At 31.2% G+C, this 12,546-nt stretch overlaps 1 protein-coding gene across 12 annotated transcripts in view; it reads right to left on the minus strand.

The window, feature by feature from the left end:
• LOC118186693 (homeodomain-interacting protein kinase 2-like) overlaps positions 1-12,546 on the minus strand; it is a 270,441-nt gene that overhangs the window by 24,271 nt on the left and 233,624 nt on the right. For 11 of the 12 annotated variants that reach the window (XM_085821621.1, XM_085821618.1, XM_085821619.1 and 8 more), the window contains 2 exons: positions 12,214-12,338; positions 2,641-2,827 (listed from right to left, as the gene is read on the minus strand). In XM_085821621.1, coding sequence (XP_085677747.1) covers positions 2,641-2,827; positions 12,214-12,338 — 312 coding nt within the window. The remainder of the gene's footprint in view (positions 1-2,640; positions 2,828-12,213; positions 12,339-12,546) is intronic. The other variant, XM_085821622.1, reaches the window with a different exon arrangement.

Below are 12,546 nucleotides of genomic sequence, written 5' to 3' on the forward strand. Positions count from 1 at the left end.
AAAGTTTTCCCTTTATTATCATCAAAGAGGAGAAAAAAATCTTAAAACATAGTTCAAGGAATCTAAAGAAAGTATTTCTAATGGATTAATCATTGTTGCTGGTTTTTCATATAACAACAAATTAAAAATAAAGAGAGTACAGAAAAATGTCAAGATCAACTCTATGTATTATCAAAAACATACCAATTTTCTTTATACCCAATTTTCAAATATAAAATACATTCTCTTTACCCACAGTGCCATCAATCAGTAGGCATGAAGACAAAGCAAGCAGCTGCACGTCAAAATCTACTGCTAATTTTCTAGAAAAAATGGACCAAGAAACGTGTATAAAGGCCATAGCTTTCACTAATATCCTTATTAAATCTCCTGATGTATCACCTACGAATTTTAGCACTTTTGGATTTTCATCTACATGAAGGTAAGAAAAAAAAAAATAATAATACTTTTTTTTTTTTCCTGTCAACCATTTTTAACAAATAAAATTGCTGCCAAACAGTGCAATTTAGTGCCAGCAGAGGATAAGCATGAAGCCACAATGCACTCATAAGATCTTTGCTTTTGCTTTACATAATCCTGGTAGAGAAGTCATGTTCTGTAAGCCCATTTAGCTTTTGTAAAAAAGGATATAAATTAACTGTACTTCTCCTTTTTTTTTCATGTATTTTGAAAAAATAATTGAAACTTGGGACCTATCTTCAACAAAAGAACAAGCAGTGGAGTTTTCAAAGTCCCGGGATTGGTTTTACTAGTGTGCATACTCAAAACTTTGAAAGATGCTGGGGTTTGGCAAAATGGCATAATAAAAAATACTACAGAGCAACATGACATCATTTTGAGAACTTATATAATGGCAAGTTTACATAGAAGGTGACAATTTTATTGCTATTTTTGGCTACTGGAATGACTGGTATTATTAATGAACCTATTTTTTAGATAATCTGAAATTTGAGCTCGTATTTATTCAAGGTTTTTTAAATGGTACATCTGTAACTTGTATTTGTTGGTTACTTAATTACATAAAGATATCTTTACTGTGATTATGTAACTAAATAAAGAGCAATCTGTTCCTTCAGAATTCCAAAGAAGTGCTACTGCAAGTTTGGAAGGATTTCTGTCAACTTTTATGGTCAATGGGAAAATATATAAATACCATATTTATATAAATTGTTATTGAAAGTGGGGATTATATGCTTTAAAATTGCATTTTAATCTGAATTAGTATAGCTACTTTAATTACTATACATACCCCAGAGTAGGAAAGTTTCCTGGTTGCTATATTGGATCATTTTAAAACTGAACAAATTCCATTCCAGACAGACATTTTACAAAAATGACCACTATATTATGTTCCAATAGAATCCAATATAGTATATTCTTCTTTAAGAAACAAAAATAATCTGTACCATTTTGCCAGAAATGTATTAGCTTAATAGACTGGAATAGCTATAATCCAACTACTAAATAAAACAGAAGGATAAAAAATAATCACAGTTTAAAAATAATTTACAGATGAAAAGCTGAAATTAAAATGTCATAAAAGCCTCTGTCAACAGCATCAACTGTTCAAATATATTCCTTTCTAAATTCTGATACTTGATTTTAATTTGATTTCCTAAAAGCAGATTAAAAACTAGACATAAAATACAACTTGTTCATACATGATTCATTCATGATATTTAATAATTGAACATTGTTACATTTTTACTATATACTTCTTGAATTTCAACTAACTCCATTAATCAAGTGGATACATTTCTTCATTTAGTTTTATTAATTTTTTAATACTGAAAATCCGTAAATAATATAAAAGGCTCTTTTATTGATATAATTGTAAATAATGCCTTGCAATTCACACTCTGAAAGCTTTATCAATTGCATGAACACTGGAAATGATCAATTTTTGTGCCACACATTTAAGTGAATGAACTAATTGTAGGAACTAAAGAAGAAGCATTATTTTAATTTCTGGAAAAAAAAAAAAAAAAAAAAAAAAAGCTTTCATGACAAGCATACCCTACCCTGAAAAAATGTTTTCTGCCTGCCTTCTATCGACCACTAAAAAAACATTTTTCAACTTTTATTTTACAGAAGAAACACTACTAGCAGCTTCCTTTCAGTAACCTGCAAACAGAAAGAAAATGCAACAAAAAGAAACAAAGTTTAATACAATTAAACTGCAGGGTTTTTTTTTTGTTTTTTTTTGTTGGTTTTTTTTAACTGATTAACCACTATATATGAAAAGAAATAAATCTCTTTCTGTATTAGTATGGTAAGAGGAAAATTTTTTTAGTGATTATTAAATAATTCGTTTCTCAGTAAATCTACACATAGCATTTTGCTTTAAATCACTGACACCGATGAAAAAATATGAAGATAAACATGAAACTACTTTAGTTTTTTCACTCTCCTTCTCCAGTTTCTTTTATTTCATTATTATTTTAAATTCAGAATTTTTTTATCCACTTTCAATCTCTAATAAAATGCACATATATTGATGAAATTACAGCTTTATATTTGCAATTACAGAAAAATTGGCACAGCATGCATTATAAAAATTAAAAGAGACAGAATTACAAATTTATAATCACAAATTAAATACCTTTAAACAAATATAAACCTTTAAAAACAGTATTTTACCTGTGTGCCTCTTTTTGAGGTTCAGGTTTTATAACTTTGGTCCCACAAGTGACCTGGTTTTTTACAGGACTGTACTTATCATCAGAGTCGGAATCAAATACAGTAACATAACTAACTTTCGGTTGCACTTTGAAACTGCTACTGGCTCCAGAGTTCGTAGAGGTCCCACCATTTATATTCTGGTATCCTAAATAAGAAAGTGAACAATCAGATGCTTGAATGTTCCAAATTACGTTTTCCAACTATTTATATAAAAATTTAAACACTTTCAGAAGCTAAAAAAATTGAGAATTAAGATGTTATACATTTTAACTACCATACATAATTTACCCAAAATTCAAAACCTGCACAAAAGCTAAAATGAAAAAAAGTTTTCTGTTATGTTCAAACATATCATCATGAGGACGAAAATGTTGCCAAGCTAGTAAAATGGATAGAATTTTACCCAATCATATTGCTTAAAAATGCCAGCTGCCAAAAATGATTGTTTTAATTCTGGTAGTCCTATCCGAATTAAGCACATTTATTCCCATCATTTTTTGTGTTGAATATAATCTGTGGTAACTGTGCTGGTATTATTTTCAGTTCCATTTTATTTTTTGTCTGAAAGATGAGCAAGAATAGTAATTCTTAAATGGAAAATTTCAAACTACAATTGACCATTTTTGCTGAAAATTCTAACAGCATGGGTGCTCGGCATTTCTCTGAATAGAAAATTAAGAAAGGAGAAAGCTGGATACAACTTTCACCAACAGATCTTTTATTTTGGCATTAGATGCAACAAACCAGCATTAAAAATAATTTTGAAAATAAAAGAACTATTATCTTAAAATAACTCCTCACATTTAAAATTAATTCTTATCATAAACTTAAGAAATAAAAAAGAGCAATACTTAGTGATTTATTGCTTGCGCCCAACTAATGAAAATACCTATGTTTTTGTGAGATTAGTAGATCTGTATATAAGCTGGAGGCCATAATTTAGCTTTAGAAAAGGTTCCAAAAATTATTGGCTAGTACACAGAAATATACTGTATTTTAAATGATTAAACTATTATTTGAAATCACAAATGTATAAATGACAGCACTGCAGTTTTACACTTTTCATCTTAACTTGCATTATAAAAGAAATTAGAATATAAATTATTAAATATTACTGCTACAGTCAAAAGTCGTTAATCCAGACTCGTCGGGACTTCGGCGATTCTGGATTATCGATTTTTCCGGATTATAGATCATCAGTTTAAATCTGGTAAGATGGCATGCAGAAATTATAAAATTAAAAATATGAAACCGTAATTTATTAAATAAAGAACAATTATGGTCTAAAGGGTATCAAAATTTACAAAAAAAAAAAAAAAAAAAAAAAAAAAAAGAGCTTAATATTTATTTGTTTACTTTATTAAACATTTCTTTCAATGTAAGTCGTTTAAGTTGCTTCGTTTTTTATGTGATAATACATTCTCTTTAATTCTATAAACAGACATAATTTCTTGTTCAGTTACAAAGTTCCGCTGTTCAAGTCCTATAATTGCTGTGCCTACTGACTAATTTGTCAATTGAAATTTTTTCGCTTTCTATAACCTCTATCACTTCTTCGCTATCAGAAGCGAATTATAATGACGAGGAATTTGATTTAAATCATATCAAAGACGGAGTACATCGAGATGAAATACTACATTTAGTAAGGAATTATAAGCCAAATAAAATAAAAACATCTGCCCTGAAGATAAGGATAGTGCTGACAGATCAACTTCCAATTCATTGTGCGCCTTGGCGTTAAAGATAAACAAACGTTAAAGTTTAGATAAACAAAGGATATGCCTTTATCCACTTTTTGCAGCAATTCCACTTTTGATTAATGAACTTTGAAATATACTTTCGCTTTGTAGATCCTTTACATATTAATAAATATACTATATCAGAAATTCTATTTGACATAATCGAAAGTTCAAGCTTACTTTTATAAAATTGCTCTAACAGTCTGCAAAAAATAATAAGCCGGATCCAATTCGAAGATTAAGGAACAACGCAATCTGCAACATTAACTGAATTAGATAATTTTAGCTTCTCTTATACCGTCCGTTATATATTAAACGCGCATGTGTAAACGTTTTATGCGCACGCGCACACCCGTATTCGCAGCCGTAAAGGTCAACGCGACGCATGCGCAGAAAGTTTGTAGCTTTGAGGTCCGGATTATGGGTGTCCGAATTAACGACTTTTGACTGTACAAAACTATGAGTTTATTCAAGAATAAATACTGCAATCATGTACAGACATACATATTAAGAGTGCAAAACTTGAGCAACAAATTAGTTTTTCAACATTTAACCACGAAATTGTAGAAAAGAGAATTTTGCAATCAGTACAATGAAAAAGCCATCTCCGTAGAAAGGTGATACATATGTAAATATCAGCACCACTACGTCAGATTGTATGTCAAGGCACACAAAATGTGATGAGTCAGCAAATGCAGTGCAAGGAAACTTAAAAAAAGGAAGGAAGGTGCATTATTTCAAAGCATTATTCTGCAAGTGAAAGTGAGATTGTATGTGCAGTATGGCTACAAGGAAACATCAGGATGTTTTACAAGTGGCAGAATGATTGGAGGTGGCTTGAGGAGGTCGTAGTTTGACATCTGTCACCCAGCAGGATAAATGTGTTTTGTGAGCTTGGAAAGCCTTCTAAATGATTGATACAATAAGAAAGATTGATGGTGGTTGGCCAAGGAAAACAATGGTGAATGATGACATATTGCCCTGACGGGTTAAAAGAGATTGAAACCACACAGTGGGTAACATTTCTCAGCAATTGCACATGGCAAATGGACAACAGGTGTCCCAGTTTACAGCGGCCAGATGACTTCATAAAGTTGGTCTATTCACCTACCATCCTGAACGCTGCACACCATTAACAGTAGCCCGTTGGTGACACCATTTACAGTGGTGTAGAGAACACAAAGATTGGAAACTTCATCAACAGAGTCACATTCTCTTTACTGATTAGAGTCACTTCAGTCTCACAAACAATTCTTAGTGCTAGTTCATATGCAGAGAGGTAGGGACATGCTTTCATTCTACTAACATCAGGGAAAGGGATTACTGGGGTGGACCTGGCATACTTGTATGGGAAGGTGTTATGATGGGCAGATAGAGCTCCACATTTTCGACAGATGTTCACTTACTGGAGATTGTTAGTGTGATTAAGATATCCTTCTCCGTGTACATCTTTCCTGGGGTGGCACTGGTTCCCATTTTGTTTTCATGGATAACAAGGTATGACCACACAGGACTTTGTTAAGGAGCTCCTGGAAAATGAAGTAATCCACAGAATACATTGGCTAACATGCTCCCCTGATTTAAATCCCATGAAACATGCACGGGATACTTAAAGGAAGAAGCCTGAAGGTACGATCTTACCTTCCGGAGAACACCAGACAACTGAAACAGATGATCCTTGAAGGGGAATTCTTACTTCCCCGAGAACTTTTAAATAATCTGGTGATGAGTATCTGTAATTGCAACCACTGCAGTTTGGGCAGGAGGTCATATCCTTTACTAAGGCTTTTTGGCTTATTGTCATGCCTCTTAGCCAGAAAGTTTTTTTGTACCAGTGCCATTCTGTCAATAAAGCTTTTTTCTATACCATACTATATGCGTTCCTTTCCCCTACTCTATGCGTCCTATTCATTGTTTTGCTACTATATATTTTCTCATCTCTTACATAGTTCTAGTATGAGATTCATGTCTCTCATTTGATTTTTTGCAGAATTATGGCAAAAATGAAAAAAGTTGCTTAAGCTTTGCACACTAATGTATATATAGTCTGTAGCATCTTAAGACTGGGTGATAGTTGCAATAAATTTGGTAGAGAGGTATAGCTGTAATGGATTTGGAGATGTTCATTGTATAAATATAAAGATGGCACTGTAGACAGATGTGGAAGTAGACATATCACACAATTTATTGCTGGACAGCTAATTCTTGAGATACATATTCTCCTTCACACATTATTATGGGTGGGACACTTCTCAATTTTGTGCAGCTTAGTAAATATTTAGACAATGGACAACAAAGAGCAACAAGTGATGCATATTGTGAGGCAAATCTGGAAAGTGAGAACAAATTCAGCAGAAGCAAGAGAGACAGAGTGGTTCTTCATTTACACTTTGATCTGCGATTGAGTAAAAGATATCTGCATTACTATGTGTTATGTAAGATGTCATGATGTGGATTAAATTCGAAATGATACATTTTAAATTTATATATTATAAACAGTTTAGTAGTTTTGTGACAGGAAGTAGAAGTAGCCAAATTAAAATGAGGAATAAAAGTGACTATTGCTAAATTAAAGTTAGAAGTTTGTTTTCATATTTTATATCTTATATATATATTAATTCTTTTACATATTTACTTTAAAGCATGCTTTAGAATAGCACAAATTAAATTAAGACATATATTCTATATTGTTATCATATTGTTTTATGCATAGTGATACATTTTCCATTATATCTTATTTCATAAATACAATTAGACGTTTAATAAAGAAATTATCCTGGATTCAATAAGATGCACCAATCCAGCTCAAAGTTATCGTGACCTTCCAGAAAATAAAAGAAACAATTGAGTATCTGTACTTGTTTTCTCTACTTTAGCCCATATAATCTGTCAGTACAATCAGTACATCAGACTACTCCTTTACATGTTACAGCTGCTATTAATTGTTTTATTATATATCGAAGCAGAACACCCTATATTATCATTATTTTCAAATCTGATCTCAGCGGCATTTATCTAATTATGACACTACGTGAATTTACAAATAAAGGAAAACTTTATTTCATTCACTTGTTCCATATCAAAACAAGTCCTTATACAGCATTCTGATTTCATCAAAGAACAAACAGAAAATATTATGAAATTTAAGTAGCTTTTCTAATGCACTCAGTACTAATTCAGTGATGTATTAAGGTGACACCAAGCTACGAAAGAATTTCATAGTAGTATTTCTTCACATTAATAAATTGGAATAAGGTGATTACCTTTTACAAGAAAAAACTGGCAAACATATAAAGTAATTTAACATATTTTAAGATCAAGAATATGCATATATTTGAAGAGTGGGCTCTACAATGTAAACTGATGTATTTTTACTATGCTAAAGTCCTAAAATATTTTAATCAGACAAATTTTACATATGTTTTTTATTATGTTACTTTCCTTACATATATTTAAGTTTACTATTTCATATAACACAAAAATTATTTGCAACTTATTAACCTATTAAATAACTCCTCCCTCCCCGATTTCAATAGGCACATAATTCTTAAAGTTACATTAAAAACTAAATTTCTTGCTTAGAATGCAAAATCAGCATAACATTCATTTCCTCTGGATTTCATATTTAATCCTTCTGCCGTCTTCTCCTGTCCACGAAAATTTTCCCCCAGCGGCCGCCTGTTTTTCGTAGCGTGTAATGTTTTCTCTGTACATCATAACTTTCCATACATGACTGTAGTGGATCAATGTCAATGAATATTAAGTAAAATTATAAGGAAATAAAGCGTAATGGAAAAATAATATCTCTGCTTATTTCTAACAGCAGGATAATTTGATAACATCTGATCCAGGCAGTCCATTCCTCCAATTTTGTTGCGGTAATCTTTTAAAATTATTGGTTTTTTTACAGTTCTTTTCCATGTTCCAACATCAATCATCGAGTTATTATGGACTGCACTCATCAAACGTATATCCTTCTTGTCTTTTCAATTCACAACCTCATTTTTTCTCTTTTCTGCTGAGTAGACGTTGAAGCTATCTCTCACTGCTTTGTATCTTATGTAAAATGGTGCGAATATTCATAAAAACACGGGCAAATTCAATTAGAAATAGAATCCCGGATTAGTGCTACCCTCTAGGAGGTATTAGAACAAACAAAAATAAAAACCCAAACAAGTAAACATTTAGAAAGTGTTTAAAAGTTTTAAAATGTAGAAGAACGCTTGAGGCGCGTTACGGCTGCCCTGCTGCAGAAGTTTCACTTGAACGCGCTAGACGCATTACGGACGATGAAGAGGTTAATTAAATATATCTTGTTTAAAATAATTCTTTGCTATATAACTGGCATTTAAAAATACACAACATTAAATATGACACATAAATTTAACATCTAAACATGAAATATACAGAAATATTTATACAGTAACAACTATTATTCAAAACAAGAAAAGGTAAGCTGAATAACCGAGCTGATATGACAAAAAAGTAGAACTAATCATTATAGAAAGCAGCAAAATTTTGCCAATAAATTTTAAATAAATGTTCAACTTAAGAACAAAGGCAAAATAGTATTTCCTTAACACGTTGACTGCCACAGCACTTTTCGGATTCTGCTCCAAGAAGCCAAATCGATTTAATCATATTATATTATTAAAAATACTAATTATGATTCATTTCGTAACAATCATTAAAAAGTTTATAGGATATATATCGTAGAAAAAAGGGTCCTATGAATTATTTCGTAGTCGGCTTTTGTTGGACAAAGCTCTTCGCAGAAGCCCACTATGTACAGACATGCTTTTGACTTGTTGCCTTGGTACAGCTAGAACAAGCGCTAAGCGAGTAAGTAACTCGTAGTAGCGCAAAAGTGGAAAGTCAAGAAACTACGAGATAACTCGTATTGGTCGTCCTGAAGAAAAGCGCTAAAATACGTTAACTCGTGCTCGGCAGTCAATGTGTTAAAACTGCATTTTACTGAATTTGGAAAAATTTCTTCAACTGAAAGTCAATATGCATTCTATGATCAAATATGAAAAATTAAAAATTAAGTGTTCTAAAAAAAAAGTCAGAATAGTAAAACTTAAAATAGTTCTTTTTTTCACCAACATTACCCTCCCTATACACATAGACTTACCACAAAGATAATGATATTATAGGGAATTATTATTGCTTCCTAAGCAGGAAGGTCTTGTTCACATTAAATGAATAACCGTGATAAAAAAGAATGTAAATTACTAAGAAATTTTATATACCCAAAGAAAGTGCTTCACTGATTCACACTCAGTTTGTTCTAATAGTATTATGGATTTCTGGAACAGCTCTGAACCCAGATATTAATGTAGTTCTTTTGCAAATTATGCAATAAAATTATAAATTTAATTTCCTGGGGGGTGGACTAATTTAAAAAATTGTCAAATATATCCTAGCTCAGTGGTATTCAAACTGATATATAGGGTGTTCGCAGTGTCGCGACCCCATACAGGAAGGTTAAACTTGGAAGTTTGGCATAATAAATTAAGAATATTTTAAATTTCAGCCCTTTGTAATACAATGACAGATAAGAAACGCACTCATGATTTTACTGCAAAAAAAAAAAAAAAAAACCGGGGTGGAAGTTTTATAGCTCCCATTCTACTGGGCTGATTCACGAAATTCAAACTGTGTTTTCCATGCCTTGAAAGCGTGACTTAGGATACATATTACAGTTAGATATAGCTTTGTTCTAACATAGGTATTTTGACACAAAATCAGATTTTTTCTGAAATAACATACCAATTTTTTTTCATATTTAGATTCTACGACTCAAATTATGCCTACATATTAAATTTTGTAATTTTTGGTGATAAATTTATAAATTTATCTTGGCGAATTTTTTTTAGGTATGCTTAGAAATACACCTACTTTAAGATTATGGCAAACATTTTATAGGATATAATTTTAAAAAAAATTTCGAAAAATTTATAAAATTATTTACTGGTGAATTTTATTTGGAATGAACCTAAATTTCGATATATGAAGGGAAGAATCAAATTAGTTTAATAAAAATGAGATTAATAAATACCGAAAATCTGCCAAATCCTGAAATCCGCATTGCCTCTCAAAATATAAACATTCAGTTTATAGATTTTGGAGACCGCAACATGGAGCACGAAATATCGAAGAAAAATACTTACCAAATAATGACATCATAATTACCAAATAAAATGAGTCATGACGGAAATACCAAATTATTTACATCATGCTAAAAGTTTTTTTTTCCCTCCAGTCTGCATAGAGGTAAAAAAGCAGATGATTCACTTAACCCTTCTTTCAAGTACACAATTCACGTTGTACTTACTGAGCTGTTATTTCACGAGATTGTTTAGTGCTGCCTTCTTTTTTTATTATCCGGATATTTTGCAAATAAATTAAGAATAGTTTAAATTTCAGCCCTTTTTAATACCATGACAGATAAGAAATGCACTCATGATTTTACTGCTTGCAAAGTTGAAAACATAAACACGTTGCATTGACATTAATACAAAAAGTGGAAATTCTGCAAAAGATGAAAGGCAGGTGCTACTCCTCGGTTTATAGCAGAATCGTATGGAATTACAACACGGATCATGTATGATATATGGAAAAATAAAGAAAAGCTGTTAAAATTTTACAGCAACAGTGATTCTAACACCGGAAATCTTTACATGAGGTGAAATCGGCAAACCTCGATGCCGTCTCGTACGAGTGGTTCCAGCAGCGGCTCAAGTGATGGAGTACCGATTTCAGGACTCCTCCTGAGAGAAAAGGGGAAGCAGATTCATGCTGATTTAAAAATAGAGGAGCCTAATGTAAATGAATAATATAATATAATCAATTTATATATGTAATAATAATTTAATGCATATAATAAATTACTGTAATAATGTATATAATAATTTAATTAAACGTATCTAATACACCTTAGATACATTTAATTAAATTACTTGTTGTGTAATTAATTGTAAATGTGTAATATTGTTACTAAATACCTTACTTATTTTGCACTTTTAGCCTGAATATTACGATTTATCTTTTCTATCCCGAAATCCGCAAAATCCTAAAATCCGTATAACCTCTGGTCTCAAGCTTTGTGGATTTCCGGAATTTTATTGTATATCAAATTCAATTAACACTGAGGAGCTAAAACTTTAAGAGCTAATTTTTTAAAAACTACTCGTGTGATTTTTACAAAACTTGGAAGTTTGGCATAATTTGAGTTGTAGAAATGAAATATGGTAAACAATAGGCATGTCATTTCAGAAAATGTCCGATTTTGTGTCAAAATACCTGTATTAGACAATGCTATATATAAATATAATACATATCCTAAGTCCCGCTTTCGAGACATGAAAAACGCAAACTGAATTTAATCAATCGGCCCACTAGAACGCGAGATATAAAACTGTACCCCCCTTTTTTTTGTGCAGTGTGCATATAACTGGAGGTTGCTGCTCTGACTGGGGACACAAAATTGTTTTTGGGAATCATTTGCACTTTTATGAGGTCATACTACCATAAAGTTTAAATACCATTGCCCTAGCTGATCTCTTTATTACATATGTGATTGCCTTTAACTTTAAAAAATCAAACAATTAACATATTGTTGTTAAACATTAATTTAATTTTATAACATTTATATTAATTTGTTTACAACATTAAAACTTATTTCAATAATGATTTCTAAGCAACTACAACAGTAACATATAACTTTATTTTACATTTCATACAATGCAATTAGAAAAAGGAATTAACTGCATAAACTATCGCGACTAACCTTGATTGTTTGGTGTAAGAGGTAGAACACTAGCACAAGTAGTTGCTGTGATGGTACTGGCCATAATATGCCCAGAAACTGTTTTAGCAACCTTCTTTTCAGGCACCACCTTGTTGTTTTTACTACTAATTAAAAAACAGTTGCATAAATTATTTAAAATTATTAGAATATTTCACATCATTTAATATAAAAGAATAACAAAATACACAATTAGACATTAGTACTATAAAAGTAACGAAACAGAGTGATGGCTAAATGAATTTCTAATAAAAAAAGTAAAGAAACTTTATGTATGTCTTATTGTTTACATAAAAACTTTAGAATGACAGAAAT

The sequence above is a fragment of the Stegodyphus dumicola genome, chromosome 8, assembly GCF_044657685.1.
Source record: "Stegodyphus dumicola isolate Sdum_Otavi_A_Nest chromosome 8, ASM4465768v1".
NCBI classification, from domain to species: domain Eukaryota; kingdom Metazoa; phylum Arthropoda; class Arachnida; order Araneae; family Eresidae; genus Stegodyphus; species Stegodyphus dumicola.